Source organism: Engystomops pustulosus, chromosome 7 (genome assembly GCF_040894005.1).
Source record: "Engystomops pustulosus chromosome 7, aEngPut4.maternal, whole genome shotgun sequence".
Taxonomy (NCBI): Eukaryota; Metazoa; Chordata; class Amphibia; order Anura; family Leptodactylidae; genus Engystomops; species Engystomops pustulosus.
The window spans coordinates 145,023,503-145,045,348 of record NC_092417.1 but is presented as its reverse complement, the minus strand read 5'-3'; the positions used below and the strand labels follow the sequence as shown (position 1 = coordinate 145,045,348).

Below are 21,846 nucleotides of genomic sequence, written 5' to 3'. Positions count from 1 at the left end.
GGGGCCCTTATGGTGTCAATTTCCTATATGAGAAGACTAGTAGTATACACCATACATTATAGTCGGGGGCCCGGCACAGACTTTGCACTGGGGCCCATCAGCTTCTAGTTACACCGCTGTCGGTGAACTAAAAAAGAAGTGTGAATAAGCCTATTGAGAAAAATGGGAAAAAAACCAATGTGTATCCAACCTTAGTTGCAATACCGGAGATAACCCATGGTCAGGTGTGGGGCTGTTTTTTTAGCCTCTGGACAACCACTTTAACCATTACAATTTACAAATGGGTGGACTGCTACCTAGCTCACTGTCATATATCAATTATTACAGCTATGGGGGATTTTAAAAGTTTTATGGCTTTACTGCCCTTGTTATTAGAAGTTAAAGGGAACCTGTCATCAGGAAAATCATTTTTACATGACAGTTCCAATAGCTTCTGGCATGTTGATTTAAAATACGCCTTTGTCGGTCATCTGATTTGTAATAATTTCTTAAACATTACCTAGTGTGTGGCGAGTACCTGGGGGGAGGGCAGTACAAATGGCAAAAGTCCTCTTCTCCTGCCAGAGGCTATTGGAACCTGTCATGTAAAAATGACTTTCCTGATGACAGGTTCCCTTTTAAAATTGTAGCAGTAGTTTACATTTTATATACAAACTTAGGTGTGTTGAGGCTGTCAAGTATTATTACAAGACTTAATAACTACTGAAATTTAGAAAAGTTGGAATTTTACTTCTGTAGAGAAACAGTTAAAAAAATGATGTAAGATCTCAAGCATTGCCCTAAAGTTATTAGGCATTGCAAAAGAGTTGATATATTTGGTAAGTGGTACATACATAACTGCTAGCAGACCCTGACTTCAAAAAATTCCCCTCTGGATAAATCTACCTAAAAGTTTTGATAGAAACATGTAAAATTACAATTCTTTAATGATGCATCTATGGAATGCCAAGACCAGTGTGCCGTTCATTATATAAAGACCAGTTTTTGATCCTTTTTACAATATTTTGGGGGAGAGATTGAGGGCTTGCATTTTTGGACAATTTGGTGCAACTACCTAACAGTATTCAACTTTTTTGCTTCCCACCTTGGACATTTATAGAAATTATTTTAATAAAATAATATTATACAGGCGGTCCTCTACTTAAGAACACCTGACTTACAAACGACCCCTAGTTACAAACGGACCTCTGGATGTTGGCAATTTACTGTACTTTAGCCTTAGACTACAATATACAGCTATAACAGTTATCACAGGTGTCTGTAATGAAGATTTATTGTTAATCCTGGTTCTAATGACAATCCAATTGTCACAGAGACCAAAAAAGTTCTGGCTGGGGGTTACAATGATAAAGTATACAGTTCCGACTTACATACAAATTCAACTTAAAGGGGTTATGCCACGAAACAATTGACTACAAAAAGCTGTCAAAGAGGTTAAAATATTTCAAAAATCTATTTGTAATGGTTACCTGGAAATAAAGATACCTTTCTATTTGTTATTATGATGCTTGTTCAGCCTCTACTCTGTTCCACACAGAAGCAGATGTGGGAGGGGCCTAGCCAGGCACAGCACTGACAGCGGCAGTTATTGCACAACTCAGCGCTACAGAGCGCTCAGCCTTCAGAGTCTCCTTCCACCTGCTGTGCTCAAATAGTCCCTGCATTTACTGATCCAATAGAAGTCCAATTGAAATGTGTCATACGCCCCATGTTAAAAGTGCACCAAAAAAAGTTGGTGCAGTCTGTCAAAGCAGTGCAGGGGGCACCAGATTCATGAAGAACGTGCGCCAGAAATCCTGAATCTGGCGCCCCCTGCACACTACACAGGACACTGCACATAGTACACATGTACTATGTATTCTCACAGCATCATGGTCGGTCAGGTTGACATGCATGGCGGAAGTCTAGGTGGTTGCAGGGGAGGCAAACCCCACGTGTATCGTCACTCCAAAGTGACACTTACCCCTGAGGAAGTCACTTTGAAGTGAGGATACGCATGGAGTTTGCTGTCCCTGCATTTTTCTAGACCTCCGACATATTTACACTTTACTGTCCGCCTGACCGACCATGATGCTTTGAGAATACATTGTTTTGCTCTTCTTTTATGCATTGATTGTACAAAATTAGGTGCAATAGTTGTTTTTATGACTTTTACTAATAAACTTTTGTATTTTTGCATATTGATTGAATCTCTTTCTGTGTATTTTGTAAGGAATTGCAACCAAATCACTAAATAGATAGATATGTGATAGATAGATAGATAGATAGATAGATAGATAGATAGATATGTGATAGATAGATAGATAGATAGATAGATAGATAGATAGATGGATATGTGATAGATATGTGATAGATAGATAGATATGTGATAGATAGATAGATAGATAGATAGATAGATAGATAGATAGATAGATATGTGATAGATAGATAGATAGATAGATAGATATGTGATAGATAGATAGATAGATGGATATGTGATAGATAGATGGATATGTGATAGATAGATAGATAGATAGATAGATAGATGGATATGTGATAGATATGTGATAGATAGATGGATATGTGATAGATAGATAGATAGATAGATAGATAGATAGGAGATAGATAGATGACAGCTTCTCACATGTTGCTGATGTTTAGCGACTTCCCTGCTAGTCAGGCACAGGGGCCCCTTTGCAGGACAGCAGTGTAACATGGAGGGACAGTGCATGGAGGAGAGTACAGGAGGAGGACTGCATCAGGAGAGATCAGAGCTCAGCCTGTTACTTGTGTTATCTCTGCAGCCTCCTGTGTGACCTGACTAATGGTGGAGGGAGGAAAGGGCTGATACATTGCTATGATCCATGTTGGGAGAGGACTCCTCTGAGCAGACATGTCTGGCTGCAGTTACCTTGTATCTGCTGCTGTAGGCTCCTGTGTAGCTGGTGAGCAGTGGCCATCACAGCACAATCTCTGCCCCTCCTCCTCTCTCACCTCCTATTGGCTGCAGTGTATCAGGTGATCTCTCAGTGTGAGGAGGAGCTGTGAGCCCGTGGAGTGATCTGTAGTGGAGAACAGCTGACTGACTCCCTGTGCGCAGACTCGGCCAGATCAGCTGTTGCTCAGGACGGGACACAGCTACCACTGGGGGGCGCCAGCAACCAGAACAAAAGGAGTTATCTCAGTAAGCCTGCAGATTTTGTAATAAGTGTAAATGGTGAAAGTACTTTTAACAATGCATTGGACCCAATTACAGCAATGTGCAATGGTGACACAACCCCTTTAAGAACAAACCTACAGACCCTATCTTGTATGTAACCCGGGGACTGCCTGTAATAATAAAATATTGTGCATGTCTTAAAGGGAACCTGTCACCAACCTGTCATTTTAAGTCTGCTGCTGCCCCTCCCGAACATATTTTTGGTGACAGGTTCAGCATATACACCAAGCTCCTGATTATATGCTAAATGTACCCATATTCTTATACTGGCAGAACAATCACTTTAAAATACTTTAATATGGCAGTATATGGTAGGATCAATCAGAGAAAGGGTTAAAGTTTCCTAGAGGGTTTAAGTACCCTAGGGGGTCTGAAAAATAGTATAAAAAAAGCCCAAAAATTAACAATCACCCCACTTTTCCTAGACCTGATACAAAAAGAAACAGTAAAATCATAAACATGTTAGGTATCACCGCATCCCAAAATGTCTGATCTATTAACATAAAATGGTTAATCCTAACATTCAACCGTGTAACAGAAAATAGCGTCCAATGTTCGAAACACCACATTTTTTGCCGTTTTGCAACACATAACATTTTTTATAAAAAGTGATCAAAAGGTCAAACAGTCCTCAAAAAGATATATGTGTTTCCAATGAAACATACTCCTGTATCACTTGGGTACACTTCGGTTGCGTTCACACATAGGGGAACATTTTCTTAAAGGCTCACTGGAATTCACAGAAAGTGCATTGTCCGATTATAATGCAGTGTGCCCCGATTCACTACGATTGTGCGCCCGATATCATGAATGTGTTGCTTCCCTGCTCAGGTCCGACAAAGTTCACCATTCAACCAATTTGAAAGTTAAATCCCGCGCTCAATCCTAATCAGTCGGACCGTCCGACAACACGTCCCTAATTTGTGTTGCAAGGAGATCAGCGCAGCTGCGCCAAAAAAGGGTCTCGCAAAGTACACACTTCTTAAAGGAAACCTACCACTTGTAGTGGCAGGTTTCTGATGGAAATACCGGGCACCAGCTCAGGGTGAGCTGGTGCCGGAGCTTATTTTTGTTAGTGTTTTAAACCGCGGTACCGTGGTTTAAAACACTTTTTAAACTTTATAGCCGGCGCAGGGAGGTACGCGCTCGGCGCTTACCTCCCTGCGCCAGCTATAAAGTTTAAAAAGTGTTTTAAACCGCGGTACCGCGGTTTAAAACACTAACAAAAATAAGCTCCGGCACCAGCTCACACTGAGCTGGTGCCCGGTATTTCCATCAGAAACCTGCCACTACAAGTGGTAGGTTTCCTTTAAATACATGTGCAAGCCATTTTAGCCCCAAAAAAGCTGCACCGTCAGACGAAAGTGCAGCGTGCGACCCTTAGTAAATGAGCCCCATGGGGTTTGCGAAAATACTCCTTCTGTGATCACCTATTGAACATCACATTTACTAAATACGATGTACAATTCTATCTTACTTCCATAGGTGATCGCAGCAGAGTCTGTTCGATGCATTTTCAAAACTCCACTTAAACGCTATGTGTGAACACGGCCAAAGTGTACCCAACAGCAAAAAATATAAGTCATATAGGAGTGAAAATTTTACTCTCTTTTTTATATATATATTGTCTTTTGCTTTGGCTCCAAAACTTCCACAAAAGTTGTGCGTCTCCAGCCATAATACTTTTTACCTTTCATTTTGTTCCCCCAAGTGTAAACGACACCTGAAAAACTGCAAAGTGTGAACACGGCTCTTTGTATTGACTTTGTATAGTCCAGCCCAGGTGAGGCGCTGTATTCTCTTACCTGCATCTTGCTGTGTCAGTGTCCAGGTGTTCAGTTCTTCTGGAGCTTCTCCAGGAAATACCTGAGATCTAGAATGTTTGACTCCCACTCAACTATAGAGCGATGGCTTCTTTTACATGTCTGTAGTATCTGAGATCTCTTCACTGCTTCTCACCATCCTGCCCACACTCCTATGTCCACAGGAATGTGAAGTTGTTGGTGCTCCAGTACAGACCAGATACCTCCAAAAAAGTATTGAAGATCAATGATAAACCATGAATGTGCCTAGTTCTGACAGTCCTCCAGGCCAGGCCGGTCAGAGACTTCCGTGATTGTTGATTCTCCTCCCTGTGAGCCCTAGGCTGTAGGTGGAGGAGACATAGGTGTCTACAGTAGGTGAAACACACAAGGAACACTCCCAGAATCTAAGGACAAGGATCTATGCCTCCTCCTCCATGGTTCACTATTAACTCTTGATACGCCGCACGTATATCTACACATATCATTCGTTTTTTAGCTTATCTGAAAGAATCTCTCACCAGAAAGTCCAAAATCTCCAAGCAATACATTTTAGATAGTTTTGACTTTCATGACAATTTTGTATATGTTTGGAATTTTACTTTTATTTTTTATCTTACTTTTATGCATTTTTGCATTTCTGAGTTGTTTTTTTCTCACTGTTTGGGAACTTCTACTTGTATAACCTGTAAGCACATATAAAAATTCTACTACTCGCATGGTATAGGATACACTATTGCCCGGGGTGAGGTTACATATTTTGTGTGCAACATAAATATAGTCAAATTCAATTATATGTGTGAGAAAATGATGAGTCAACAATATCAGTTTCTGTTATCAGTCACTCTGGGGGCATTCACTATCATCAAAGGTTTTAGTATTTGAGATATTTGCTGGCCTGTCGCCTCTGTCTCCGAATGATTTGCAATTAATGTGCAAATAGGGGAGAGATTTGAATGGTAATTACAGGGAGGAATGACACTGCAGGGACCTGAAGGGAGGAACAGGACTTATACTCATTGTACAGTGCCTACAAGTAGTATTCAACCCCCTGCAGATTTAGCAGGTTTGATAAGAAGCAAATAAGTTAGAGCCTTCAAACTTCAAACAAGAGCAGGATTTATTAAGAGATGCATAAATCTTACAAACCAAAAAGTTATGTTGCTCAGTTAAATTTTAATAAATTTTAAACATAAAAGTGTGTGTCAATTATTATTCAACCCCTCAAACCACCAGAATTCTGTTTGGTTCCCCTAAAGTATTAAGAAGTAGTTCAGGCACAAAGAAAATGAGCTTCACATGTTTGGATTAATTATCTGTTTTTCCAGCCTTTTCTGACTATTTAAGACCCTCCCCAAACTTGTGAACAGCACTCATACATGGTCAACATGGGAAAAACAAAGGAGCATTCCAAGGCCATTAGAGACAAATCGTGGAGGGTCACAAGGCTGGCAAGGGGTACAAAACCCAAGGAGTTGGGCCTATCTGTCTCCACTGTTGGGAGCATCATCCGGAAGTGGAAGGCTTATGGAACTACTGTTAGCCTTCCACGGCCTAGACAGCCTTTGAAAGTTTCCTCCCGTGCCAAGGTCAGGCTTGTCCGAAGAGTCAAGGCTAACCCAAGGACAACAAGGAAGGAGCTCCGGGAAGATCTCATGGCAGTGGGGACATTGGTTTCAGTCAATACTATAAGTAACATACTCCACCGCAATGGTCTCCGTTCCAGATGAGCACATAAGGTACCTTTACTTTCAAAGTGTCATGTGAAGGCTCGTTTACAGTTTGCTCATGATCACTTGGAGGACTCTTAGACAGACTGGTTCACGGTTCTCTGGTCGGATGAGACCAAGATCGAGATCTTTGGTGCCAACCACACACGTGACGTTTGGAGACTGGATGGCACTGCATACGACCCCAAGAATACCATCCCTACAGTCAAGCATGGTGGTGGCAGCATCATGCTGTGGGGCTGCTTCTCAGCCAAGGGACCTGGCCATCTGGTCCGCATCCATGGGAAGACGGATAGCACGGCCTACTTGGAGATTTTGGCCAAGAACCTCCGCTCCTCCATCAAGGATCTTAAGATGCGTCTTCCAACAAGACAATGACCCAAAGCACACAGCCAAGAAAACCAAGGCCTGGTTAAAGAGGGAAAAAATCAAGGTGTTGCAGTAGCCTAGTCAGTCTCCTGACCTTAACCGAATTGAAAACTTGTGGAAGGAGCTCAAGATTAAAGTCCACATGAGACACCCAAAGAACCTAGATAACTTGGAGAAGATCTACATGGAGGAGTGGGCCATGATAACTCCAGAGACCTGTGCCAGCCTGATCAGGTCTTATAAAAGACGATTATTATCTGTAATTGCAAACAAGGGTTATTCCACAAAATATTAAACCTAGGGGTTGAATAATAATTGACCCACACTTTTATGTTTAAAATTTATTAAAATATAACTAAGCAACATAACTTTTTGGTTTGTAAGATTTATGCATCTGTTAATAAATCCTGCTCTTGTTTGAAGTTTGAAGGCTCTAACTTATTTGCTTCTTATCAAACCTGATAAATCTGCAGGGGGTTGAATACTACTTGTAGGCACTGTATCCCTAGAAGCTTGCTAGAACCTAGAGTCATGTTCCTCCCTTCAGGCCCTGCATTAAAGGGCACCTACCACCCCGATTCTACCTGTAAAGGTAGAACGGGTGGTAGGTGGATGGATGGGACGTGAGGATAGCCCTTTTTTGGGCTAATCCTCACGTCCCGGGTGTCTTTTAGAAAACTTTATTGCATGTATATGCTAATTTTTTTATGCGGCTACTGGGGCGTGGAGTAGCCGTCCATCCACCTACCACCCCTTCTACCTTTATAGGTAGAATCGGGGTGGTAGGTGCCCTTTAAGTAAAACTAGAGTATTCCTTTAATTCTTCTTGTGTATATTTTTTGAAGAGAACACAGATCTCTTCTCCTAATTTAAGAAATCCTTTGTACATTCTGCAGCAGAATCCAGAGGGATTGTGAATCTGCATCCGTATGATCAGGTCTGGTCTGATTGGGAATGCTGAATGAGTAAAGCCAGAGGCATATGACCATGGTCAGTCTTTTAGATCACGCAAGGCTACGTCATCAATGCTTAAGTCCTTATCACCGACACTTGTTTTCAGCTTAATGACCAGATTTGATTTTTCGAATCTGCATGTGTCACGATAATTGGTTATAACTTCAGAACACTTTAACATGTCCAGGTGATTTTAAGATTATTTTCTCAAGATACATTGGAGGGGGATTTACTAATTCTGGCACAAGCACGACTGTTGGCATCGGATATCAGTCTCCGGAAAGCACAGCCCGATGTTTTAAAGTGGCGCACGGCTGTAAGTAAATAATGGGTAGATGGTAATAATCAGTCGGGCGCAATAAAAATGCCAACATCAATGAGATGTGCGCCAAAAGCTTACATGGACTGTGTCTTCATTTTGCTCTCTGACCACTTTTTCCTGGTCTATTGTGCGCCAAAAATTGCGCCTAAAAATGCCAACAAAATACACATAAATGTGACGGATAATGTGGAAAAGCTAGGCAACGCCCACTTGCGCCAAATAAAAGAAGGAGGAATCGAGATAGTCGGAAACATCAGTTCTTTCTGGCGCAAACAGATTATAAATGATTTGCAACAATTCTGCATCACAAAAAACGAAAGATCCCAATATTTTTTAGGCGCAGATACGATAATACATCTGCCCCATTGTACTTTATGTTAGTTGTAAAATTTAAGTGATACGTTTTGCGTTTCATTCTGAAAAAAAATAGAAATTTGTCAAAATTTCTGAAAAATTCTTCATTTCCAAAGTTTGAAATGTTCTGCCTTCCAGGCAGATAGTTAAGCTACCCCAAGAGCTATATAACTAACATTTATGGAATGTCTTCTTTATGTTGGAATGATATTTTATGTGTCCTCTCATTTTTATAGCATGTTGAGGCACAGAACTTTAGGTGCGATTTTTCTAATTTTCACGAAAATCGACCACACTCACATTTTGAGGGACAACTCAGCTTTCAAGTGATTTCGAAAGGCCTAAATAATAGTAAAACCCCATAAATTACCCCACTAGAAATGTCACCCCTCAACGTACGTAAAACAACTTCTATTAAGTCTATTTACCCTTTAAGTGTTTCACATGGGTCAAAACAAAATGGAAGTGCGATTTAGAAATCTTTGAATTTTTTTTGGAAAATACATTCATATAGGCCAAAACTGACAGTTTGATGCCCAATTTCTCCCAATTACTGATACCCCATATGTGATGGTAAACTGCTGTATGGGCGCACAGCTGGCCATAGGAATAAAGCAGCGCCATTCAGAGTAGATTTGTATTGTTACATTGTACAAGCTATAAAATTTGAATTTTTAAGGTAATGCAGACATTTGAGGGCTTATTATTTGCAGGATGAGATACAATGTATAGATAATTAATTTTGGGGGGTCTTAAGCTTATTCATGAGATTTTAGGTACTATTTCAAGGGGAACGCAAACAAAATTTTTATATTGGATTTTTAGCACTTTTTTTTCCCCGCTCACTATAACATAAAAATAATATTTTATCTTTATTCTCTGGTTCACTATGATTACGGTGATCCCTCATTTATATAGTTTTTCTTATCTTTGCTCAATTTTACTGAGCAAAAAAAATATTGGAGAAAATTGCATTTTTTTTTTACTACCAACAACTTTTCAGTTGTTTAGTTTTACTAAAATAACTTCTGTATTTTTCTGTTGACAGATCTGGTTGAAGGCTTATTTTTTGCGAAAAATGTTGTTCTTTTCAGTCTTATCATAATAGGGCGCGTAACTTTTTTTGATCACTTTTAGAACATCTTTTGTGAGGGTAACTTGATTAAAAATTGTATATTACGGGAAGTTTTTTGTGTTTTTTCGTTAACATTGTTCACTATGCAGGTTAAATATTGTTTTGGATTTATTGTACAGATTGATACGGACGCGGTGGTACCAAATGTGTACTTTTTTTGGTGTTTTATATACTTTATTTGGATTTTATATTAAATTGGGCTGATTAGGGGACTTTTATTTTATTAATTTATCATAAAATGATTTTTACTTTTTTTGAAATTTTTTTAATTTTCCAGACTTGGACTTGAACAAGCGTTAATCCGAATGCAGTGTATAATGAAAGTAATTGAGCATGCTGTGCTGTGCATGCTCAGTTACTTACAGCCAGGTCTTGCCAGGAGGCGGAACCCGGCGCGAAGAGGAGCCGGCAGCCTCTGGGTACACAATGAACCCCGGGGCTGCCGCAGGATGGTTCTGATCCCCCTGTAAGCACACTGGTGTGGTCCGATCCACAGGGGACAAACTTACATGCAACGGTCATGCTTAACCGCGGTGTGTAAGGGGTTAAACACCCACAAAGTGTTAGACCCGATGTCCCACAATCTTCTTCTGACGCGCCGCCGTAGAGAGGTATTGCTTCAGAAAAAGTACCCTTAATGACCGCCGCAAAAAGCCGTCAGGGCAGTCATTAAGAGGTTAAGGCAGTTAATCTGCCCAACATCCGCGGTTATAATTTGGCAAGCCTCTTCCGCCACGTAACAGATTGGGTTCACACCACGAACAAATTTTCCAACGTGGATCTAGAATCAGCACTCGCAGTGCCACATAACTTAGTGTCACTTCTACACACAAGATACAATAAGTGGCCCACAATGGCAAAGGCCTCGATAGTATTGAGAGACACATTGATAGCGTGGAAAGAAGTGCGCAAACTATATTCTCTCCCCTTCCTCCTCTCTAAGTATATGCCCCTTTGGGGACACAAAGAATTTACTCCAGGCACTGAAATTGCCCTATACAGGCCATGGAAAGAAAAGGGAATTAAGAAGGTAGGCGACCTACTTCACGGGACTGAATCGCGATGGTTGACGGAACAGGAGCTGCAGGAAAAGTACACACCAACAGGGTGCGTCACATTCACATACCACCAACTACACCATTTTCTCAGGGAAAGAGTAGCTGACATAACTGAGACTTCCTTTACATCTTTTATGGGCACCCCACAGAGTGCTCGTTCTATCTCCTCATTATACACAAGTATAAAATCACAGCTGCTTAAAGGGACGCAATTGCACGTTGGAAAATGCTAGGCCAGAAAGTTCCCGGAGAGGGAAGTCTATGAGGGTAGCATGAAGGGATGGGCCAAAGTTAGAAAGTGTGTGGCGAGCGAAAAATGGAGGGAAACCTTCTTCAGGATTTTACATCATGCATATTATAGCTTTAACATATCCAGGACACCTTCAAAACCTGATAGGCTAACAGCATGTCCGAAGTGTTTAGAACCAAATAAAGACCTTTGGCATGGCCTATGGCAATGCGATCACTTGCAAAATTACTGGCAATCAATCAAAGACCATATCCATGCTCACTGGAAAGTTAACTTACCCATGGACCCGCTGCTTTTTCTCCTGCATTTACTAAGGGTCCGTCGGACGCATTTTCGTCGAATTTCTGTTTTGCACAGAATTGCCCCGGGATTTTGGCGCATGCCATCTTGCATCCGACAGAAATCGGGGCGGACAAACAGCGGAATTTAAAAAAGTATTTGTGTCGCAAAATCATGCACCAGGAAGAAGCAGGTGAACTCCGGCGGACCTCGGGGCAGAAACAACGGATGCAGGAACTCGGGCGCACAAGCTTAGTGAATCATGGCAGACCCAAATCCTCGTTGGACAACGCACCGCGGGATCGGACAGAACCGGGTAAGAAAATGTGCCCCAAAGTGCAAATTAATTTAATTGTTTTCCCATTTTGTTTATCATAGTTGAGATCATCTATGATGTCAATCACAGGTCTCTCATCTTTTTAAGTGGGAGAACTTGCTCAATCAGCGGCTGATTAAATCCTTTCCCCCCACTGTACATAAACTATATAACACATAAATAATAAACCATCAGTCTGTTCGTCAGCAATGTTATCTTATCTGAACAGGTGACACTCAGCTATAAATTATTTATTGGCCACATTTATGATAGGAAGAAGCAGTAAAACAGAAAGTTACTGGAAAATGTAGTGTCATCCACACCAGAATAACATGTACTTTGCCCCATACAATCTGAAACTATCTCCTCCATGCATTTCTCAGGCATCACAGGGGATATCCCCAGCCTGCAAATGTATGATGCAATGAATTGTGCCTATACAAATGCCAATATAAGGTATAAAGAACAACCTTAATTGTAATAATAATAATTCTTTATTTATATAGCGCACACAGATTATGCAGCGCTACACAGAACTTGCCAAATTGGTCCCTGTCCCCATGGGGCTCACAATCGAATCAACCTACCAATATGTTTTGGAGTGTGGGAGGAAACCGGAGGAAACTCACGCAAACATGGAGAGAACATACAAACTCTTTGCAGATGTTGACCTGGATGGGACCTTTATCCTACTCTGAACATCAGTAATATTAATATCACCATAAAAATATAATACACATGGCCCACATAAATGTGAAGCAAAAGTTGTGCTGTAAGTGTGATATTCCTGGTGTGTCATATATAATATATATTTAAACATAACAAGTGAGCATATAGGGTGACAATATGGTGGCTATTTGTATCGACAAATTTGTAGCTCCAGCCTCTCCATGTTGCTCTCCATAGAGGGTGTGTTGTGACTTTTACATGATAAAGATGTCAGCTGTTGACCTCACTGTAGATACTTTAACCCCTAACTAATACGTGACGTAGTAGTATGTCACGTGTCAGCTGCGGGTAAATGGAGGGGGCTTACGGGCTGAGCCCTCTCCATAGCCGGTAAGTCCCACTATCGCCGCACTCCACACCCCAGTAGCCTATAAAATAGATTTGTACTTACCTCTGCTGTCCCTCCTGGTGTCCCGTGCTACCGTCATTATGGGCAGTACCCCTGTTTGTTTACAGGGGTGCATATGTTGCTCTCGTGCCAGCTTCTGGACTGCCAATATAGCTGGCCACGCTCATCCGACACCATTTCCAGCGCTGTATCAGGTGCTGAGATATGGGGACAGGTGGGTGTGGGGACCTCGGCTAGAAGCTGGTCTGAGCACAGCTTTTGTCCCCCTGTAAACAAACAGAAGACACGACGATGTGGGACACCGGGAGGGACTGCGAAGGTAAGTACAAGTTTATTTTTAAGCAGCTCCCCCCCGGCCACATATCTGTTTTGTATTATTGTTCCCACCAGAGTAAAATAAAAGGGCCAAGTGAAAATTTACAGCACATTAATTTTAATACAAGATCAATCCAAACCAAGCCCAACTCCTGGGACTACACAGAGGATTCTGTCAGGGTTCAGGGTAAGTTATAACACACACTTATATTTTAATGCAAATGCTTAGAGAAAGCAGAAAGGCAGATTTGCAATGGAGGTGTGATGGGTTTCTATAACCTGTCTTTAGTGAAAATGAGGTCCCTGGTGACAGATTCCCCTTACCAGACCATGGGGGGCATTTACTTAACCGGAGGAGTTCCCGCAAGTGCAGTGTCCGACGATAATGCATTGTGCCGCAATTCACTGACATTGTGCTCCCGATATTCTGCATCTGTCACTTCCCCGCTCAGGTATGCCGGAGTTCACCATCTTCTTCCTGGTGCATGTAAGTGCATTGGTTGCGACATGGTTTTAATCTTAAATTCCGCGCTCAGACCGAATCAGTCGGATCGACCCCCCGATTTCTGTCGCATGAAAGCCAGCACAGCTGCGGCAAAATCAGATCGCGTGCGTCACAATCCCCTTCTAAATACCTGTCCCAGTGAAACCCAAATACCATGAACAGTCCCACGGAAATGCGATCCGCGGACCCTTAGTAAATAAGCCCCCATGTTTCTTTTCTGTTTAATAGTACAGCTTGTCCTAGTCTGAGCCATTGCCAATTGAAGTCAAAGGTTAGCAGAAAAAACGGATGGCACTTGGATGTCTGCTACACTCTTGAAGTTCAATAGATATGAAATGAATGCAACACATCTCCTTGGATGCAAATCGGCTGTGAAAATGGATATTTACGTCCATTTTTCAAAGACAAGGATCAGCTTGGCCATGGGCATCGAGTCTTAGTCACTTATTGAATCAGCTAATATTAGCAAGTTTACAGCGCTGGAAGCAGGTCACTACAAACACATGGGAGCTGATCTGCAGTCACGCCATTACACACCGACTTCAAACTACAATTGTTGTGGGGTCCAGATGTTGTACTTCCACCAATCTCAAGTTAAAGGGGTTGTCAGAGAGTTATGAAAATTAACTAAAGGTGTCCGGAGGGGGCTGCTTAAAAAAATAAAGAACTACTTACCTTCTGGTGCCCTCCGGTGTACCGCGGTGCTGTTGCTCCGGTCCAGGCACCATGTAAACAAACATGGCCGCCGAAGCAGGGCTGGACTCCGCTTCCGGACGGACCCAACAACCTTTCGGCCCGCATTCACAATGCTGTGAATAGGGACGGAAAGGCGTGCCCGGCCACGGCCGGCCGGAAGCTGAGTGCAGCGCTGCTCCGGCGGCCATGTTTGTTTACATGGCACTTGGACTGGAGCGTCAGCAGCGTGGAACACCGGGGGGCACTGGAAAGTAAGTAGTTCTTTATTTTTTTTAAGCAGCCCCCTCCGGCCACCTTTTGTCAATTTTTATAGCTCTCGGACAACCCCTTTAATGACCTATTTCTAAGATTTAATTTAACTATTGGACTACCCATTTCAAGTGTTAAATTTCTCCAGTCACATTTCTTTTTCAGTTTGCTCCCCGGGTGTCCACTGTATTGATTGATTCTATTGAACACTAAGATAAGAAAAAAATTGGCAACTGTTTATCCCATTCTCTAACATTCCGATGGTTCTCCTGACATACAGAATAAAGGCTTCCATGACACGGACGTGCCAAAAATTTCTATATATATATATATTTCTTTTACAAATCAGTTGCTCTTGGGATGGAGAACAACCTTGCTATTATCTTGATTACCTATGTGTAATGAGTTGTTTAGATACCAGGTTTCACATGGGAGGGGTGGGCTGCTGCTCCCTGCTCACTCTGGAAAAGGAGGGAGATGTTATGTGGTACTGCTCTCTATCTGCTGCTGTGTGACTACAGAAGTCTCCTACACACCAAAAAACTGTCGGAAAGTGATTAATAAATGCCCCCCATTGTATCTGAGATAGTGTCAGTGGCATAACTAGAAGCTGATGGGCCCCAGTACAAAGTCTGTGCCGGGCCCCCGACTATAATGTATGGTTTATAGTAATAGTCTTATCATATGGGAAAGTGACACAATAAGGGCCCTCGAAACCTCTTGGGCCCAGGTGCGATCGCAACCTCTGCACCTTCTAAAGTTACGTCCCTGGATAGTGTATCTCCACATATTAACCCCTTCCTGACACGGCGGGAGGGTACTACCAACCAAACCAGGGAGGTTCCGATCCTCCGGTAGGGAGGCTTGCAAAAATTAGGAGTAGTAGTAAATATCTTTTTTGGGAAAATTTTCACCTTTTTGGAGTATAATTGAATCAAACACCTGTAGGGGCAAATAAGTTATGACCACAGGGCAGATTTCTAAAAAGGGCCGTGCCAGGAAGGTGCAAAATGGCCAAGGGGTTTTCCAGGCTCCATTATCATTATTGACCTGTCCAAGTCATTTGTTGTTCGTTAGGGAGGATTCAACTGATTAATTCATTACGGTGGTACTAAAGCATCAATACACAATGGGGGCGATTTATCAAACTTTTTTTTTTTTTTCTCCTCTTTTTTTTGTGCCTTTTTAGCATAATTGCATCCAAATTTGGAACTTTTAAACTTATTTGCAAAGTTCGTCCTAACAGAGTTTTACACTGCTCTGCATGCAGGGTACCCTCGCCACTGAATAGAGGGTACCCATAGACGGATGGCGGTAAGTAGGGATGTTAGGCGTGCTTTAAGGGGGTACGGTGCACTTTAAGTTTAGCTAGTAGGGGAGTGGGTTTAGTCGTCAGGTTGCATCTGGCATGTACCTCCCCATCCCTCCCATACCTGTTATAAGTCTTCTGCTTCTGACTTTCCCTGCCCTTTGGATCTTTGATCTTTTTCTTGTTTTTCATTCCAGTCATATGGTTGAAGTCACAGCTGGCGGAAAGTCAAATTTAAATGACCGACTTGCCATTCGGGAGTCCAGACACGCCTAGGGATCCTGGTGATCGGTTTATATGAACATCGTTACAAGCCTTACCTTTATTTACAGGTGATTTACCTACCACTGATACTATTATTACTATGTTGTTGAGGAGTTAAATAAAACAAGATGTGACCATTTTCATCTAACATGATGCCTCTGTGGTTATTCATTTATATGGTCATTTAAGGTTATTTATGGTTTTAATGTTAGGCATTTAAAGTGTCTGAGCTATTTAATTTGTATAACCGGTAGTCATCTGAAAAAGTCACAAATTTTGGGGCGATCGTTAAAATAAACTGCAGTCCAGAGCAGGCATAGACAAAGGGTCGCCTAAAAATCTGGGACTTTTGTGTGACTTTTCAGACAAAAGTCTCAAAAAACCAACAGACTCACCTGCCTCTAAAAACAAAGATAATTTAAGCCCAAAACCTTACAAAAAAACACTTAAAACTAAACACACGTTTCTAGACTAAAGATAAAGGTCCCCCAATGTTCTAAGTCTGAAGCAGGCAGCCTGACCAGTAGTTGGTTATCTGGCCACACCACAGCCGGAGCTCTCATTCACTTCCATGAGAGCTGTGCCTGCAGTTCGGTTGATACACTATGGACGGAGCTGCCAGCTATATTGCACTCAAATTGGTGGGGATGCCAAGTGTCCAACACCTACCAAACAACTACAAATATTACCTTTCCTATGGATAGGTCATTACCAGTAAAGGATCCCAAAAATGCCTTTAAAGCGGTTGTCCGGGTTTAAACAAAAATATATAACCGGCCCGGAGGAGGTAAGTGCTTATACTTACATTCGCCGTCACTGCTCAGTTGTCGTGCCCTGGCTCTGTATAGAAACAGAGGCGCCTCGCTGGTGGGAGACGGAGCAGAGGTAAGCTGGCAAAAAACTTGCCAGCTAATGGCTTCATTGTATCTCTAGACAGCAAATAAAAAGCTAATCAGAATTTAATAGATTACCGTAAATGGCTGATTTTGTCAGATTAAAGGACATCTACCACCAGGATGAAGGATTGTAAACCAATTACACTTACATACTAGTATGGCCCCCTCTGTCAGGATCCGCTCTTCTTTTTAGCTTCTTATGACTGTGTTTTTACAAAAAAAGGCTTTAAGAATCATGCATATGAGCCTGAGGGGCTCCAGGCACCATAGATGTTATGCAAATGAGCCCCACGGTCTCATTTGCATAATTTTTAAACCGTTTTTTCCTAGAAACTAGGGTATAGAAAGCTAAAAGAAGACCAGATCCTGCCAGAGGGGGCAAACACCAGTATGCCATTGTGCTTGGTTTACAATCCTTGATCCTGGTGGTAGATGTCCTTTAAAGTTACATTACAATCACAATCATCTTACTAGACAGACAGGTTTATGGAGGAGTTCAGGTCATTCCACAGGATTCAGGGAATGAAGAATATAGACAGAAGTCTAATATCACTCCACATGAAGGTGAAAGTCTATGTTATACAAGATGTAAACAAAATGAGGACATTCTGCTTTCACTTTCTTAGACCAGCAGCACACCAACGTGTTCAACGCGTGGAAACGGAGCCGTTTGTTGGTCCGATCCCACGGGCTGAGCACATGGGACATGATAGTCCTTGCATAATACAGAAATAGGGGGAGATTTATCCATTTTCTAGCACAGAATCATCAAAATCATCGTAAATTCTTGCAATGCAGTGCAGACTATTATAGCGTCTATGCCACCTCCATGCCAAGTGGGAGGGGGATTGTCTGCCAGGAGTCGGATGGCGGGCACGGAGTGGGAGGGAATGGGGCATTCCTACTTTTCAAAAACCTGCAACTTTTGTTTTCAGGCTTTTATGTAAAACTATGCCAGGTCGCACCAGCCTGACAGATATATCCAGAAGCATAAGCCTCTTGATTTATGCGTCTGGATACGGGGAGCATTGCCTTTATCATATGCCGGGCCAACATAATTCTTATAGTAGTAGCGCTGCAGTTCGGCCAGCAGACAGGGAGTCCTTGCATCATATTTCTATATTATGCAAGGACTCTCATCCTGTGCAATGTGTCCAAGCCATTGAATCAGACCAACATATTCAGTTCCCAGACGTGCAGCCGTCATTAGTCTGGGTAAACAACTGATTTTTTTTCCCCGAGACACAACATAACAAATTCTAAAAAAACAAAAACATTTATATTCAAATATTCTCATTTTACTCATCACACGTCAAAACTTGTCCTAGGGAAGGACTCTTTTCCATCTTATAGGCTGAGAACAAGCTCTTACGTGCGGTGCTATTTTTGTACCACAGCCCTGCTCTACTTGATATGAATGTAACATGTTACGTACACAAACAGTATTTGCAGATATAATACGTTTTTAGTCATCCATTATGTATTGTTACACCTTGAAAAACCAGAAGTCTGGCCACATGCAGACTGGAGCAATGGGGTAGGAAGTGCTGACATAACAATTGCTCAACAGGTTTGGATACGATGAACTGGATGGGCAATCCCTTTATTATGGAGTATCCATACATTGCAGTGTAATGATTGTTCCAGACCACAAATCTTTCATCTTATATCTGTGAATGTCTGTGTGTAGAAAGGCCGAGTCAAATATGACATAATCTATGTATGAGAAATGCATAAAGGCCACAGAAAGATTTATCATCAGTGTTTCAGAGCACATCTGGTCTAGCTGTCCAGGGTAACCAATCAGAGCCCAGCTTTCATTTTCCAACAGCTGTTTATAAAACTAAAGCCGACACCATGGGCAGATAGAACAGTTTTACCTCAGACACTTCTGATAAATCTCCTGTATATTTCTCACTTATCAATGGACAAGCTCTGCTGTTTTAGCCCTTTCAGGACTCAGTCCTTTTTTGTTTTTTACTCCCCTCATTCAAAAACGTCTAAGCTTTTTTATTTTAACATTTACAGAGATGTATGAGGGCTTGTTATCTGCAAGACAAATTGTACATTTTAGGCTACATTCACACGACCGTATGATTTCTCCAGTCCAGTATTTACGGGCCGTATATACGCGACGTTTTTCATCCGTATGCAGCACGTATGTAACCCGTATTTTATACGTCCCCATAGACTTCTAGGGCATACGGAACTGAAATACGGGAGAAAATAGGACATGCTCTATATTTTTATACGGCCAGTATACGGTACGGTACGGAACGGAGTTAACAACGGCAATATAAATGGTCAGACGTATTGTCCATTGAAATGAATGTGGCCGTATGTAATCCGTAAAAAAACGGTACGGATACGGATGTTTTCATACGTCCGTGTGAATGTAGCCTTAAGCCCCTTCCACACTGGCGTTTTTCACGCGCGAGTTCTGCGCGTGCTTTTGACGCGCAGAACTCGCATTGCACTCTGTCCCATTGTATTCAATGGGTCTTTCTCCATTAGCGTTGTTTTTAACGCGCGTGCTTGCGTTCGTTTTCACGCGCGTCAAAATCGCAGCATGCTCTACTTTTGCGGGTCACGCGCGTTTTTCACGCCCCATTCAAGTCTATGGAGATGCATGAAGAACGCATTGCACTCGCAATCATTGCAAGTGCAATGCGAGTGCAATGCGTTTTAAACGTAAGGGTTGCTAGGTGACCAGAATAACATTATTTCCCCTGCTCGCGATCGAGCATTTAAAAAAAAAAACACAATGAAGAACAGTGAAGAATAGAATAAAAACATTGTACACAGTGAACACAGTGAACACAGGATCATTTAAGATAAAAACAAAGTGCAGAACACAGTGCAGAATAGATTACAGATGTTCGGCACATCTGCTTACTTGTCGGGAGATACGCGCGGAACGGTGCGCCCAAAATAGCATGTGAAGAACAATATATATGTGTGAAGAACACATTGCAGATGTATTTAAACATCTGCAATGTGTTCTTCACACACATATATATTGTTCTTCACATGCTATTTTGGCCGCACCGTTCCGCGCGTATCTCCCGACAAGTAAGCAGATGTGCCGAACATCTGTAATCTATTCTGCACTGTGTTTTTATCTTAAATGATCCTGTGTTCACTGTGTTCACTGTGTACAATGATTTTATTCTATTCTTCACTGTTCTTCACATCTGCTAACTTGTCGGGAGATAATATACGCGCGGAACAGTGAAGAATAGATCGCAGATGTTTGCAATTTATCAGAAGACATTATTTTTCAATTAAATAACACATTTTAATCCCAAACCATGGTCCCTTTGAAAAATGCTCGAGTCTCCCATTGAATCGCGCGTGAAAAATGCGCCGAAAACGCAAAAAAACGCTAACAACACGCGCGTGAAAAACGCAAAAACGCTAATTACTCCAAGGAAAAATGGAACAAAAACGCAGGCAAAAACGTCAGTTTTTCACGCATTGCACCCTGACGTGAAACGCAACGCTAGTGTGGAAGGGGCCTTAGTGTTGCCATTGAATATTCCATGCAATGTCCTGGAAAGCTGGGAAAAAAATCCAAGTGCAGTAAAATTTACAAAAAACCCCACATTTGCAGTGTTTTCTTTAGGGCTACGTTTTTACGGCTTTCTGTGTGTGCTCCAAATGAAACCTCCCCTTTGTTCTTTGGGTCTGTATGATTACAGGGATACCACATTTATGTAAATATTTATTAGGTTTTAATATAATTGGTGTTAAAGGTGTACTTTTTTGCCGGACACACTGGTGTTTTAATTTATATCAATTTGGGACCTTTGGTAATTTTTCATTCAAATATTCATGAAATATATAAAAATGATGAAAAGGTGGTGATTTCACAGCCAGAAATAATCTTTTTTTATATTTTGACAGAACAGGTATTTTGGCATGCAGTGATACCTAACATTTTTATGATTGATTTTAGGTGATTTTAACTTTTTAGTTTTTTAAAATATTTTTTACTATTATTTCAGACCCTCTAGAATACTATAAGCCTTCAGGGTCAGATTGCTCATACTGCCCCGCCCCTTTCCATAGAGATACATGGAGTACGGCGCTGTATTACGGGTAAAGATAGGACAGGTCCTATCTTTTTCCCGGGTACGGAGCGGTACGGTGCCGCACGTGTGCTGCACCGTACCGCTCCCGTAGGGCGCCGTGCGCCCATTGCCGTCTATGGGGGACGTATATCGGCCGTATATACGTCCCCATACGGTAGAGTGAATTGGTGGGTTGTTGACCTCCTACAGCCCACTACATGTTTCCTGGTGTACCGGCCTGTGTCCTGGTAGCGCCTCTAGTCTCTGGGCTCTACACTGACAGACACAGCAAACCTTCTGGCCACAGCTCGCATTGATGTGCCATCCTGGATGAGCTGCACTACCTGAAGACAACAAGGGTCACAAGTTGTGGTTTCACCATCACATTACCTTTTTTGGGATAATCTCCTGAAGCCCCATAAAAGTGAATGGAATGCAGTGTATGTAGAGGCTAAACCCCATTCATATGTTTTCTATGTTTTCACATGCTTGAGAGTCTCACAATCTTTTCCACAGATCTTACTGCAGAATTCAAGTTTCTGTTATATAGTGATGTAGCGTGACCCGTACAGAAGCTGAGAAGACTTCCAGCCCTGTGGTCATAAACCAGTTTCTTTTTCATTTGCTGCGTCCCATCTGTCATTCAACGACACATTCCAGCCCACGTCTTAACCGTTCCCCATATTTCTCCAC

The 21,846-nt window shown here is 41.9% G+C and overlaps 1 protein-coding gene across 3 annotated transcripts in view; it reads right to left on the bottom strand.

Annotated features, from left to right (window-relative positions):
- Positions 1–5,360, bottom strand: part of ANO9 (anoctamin 9) — an 80,838-nt gene extending 75,478 nt beyond the window's left edge. For all 3 annotated transcript variants that reach the window (XM_072118116.1, XM_072118117.1, XM_072118119.1), the window contains exon 1: positions 5,005–5,360. In XM_072118116.1, the coding sequence (XP_071974217.1) occupies positions 5,005–5,010 (6 nt within the window). In that variant the 5' untranslated portion in view covers positions 5,011–5,360. The remainder of the gene's footprint in view (positions 1–5,004) is intronic.
- Between the last annotated feature and the right edge of the window lie 16,486 nt (positions 5,361–21,846).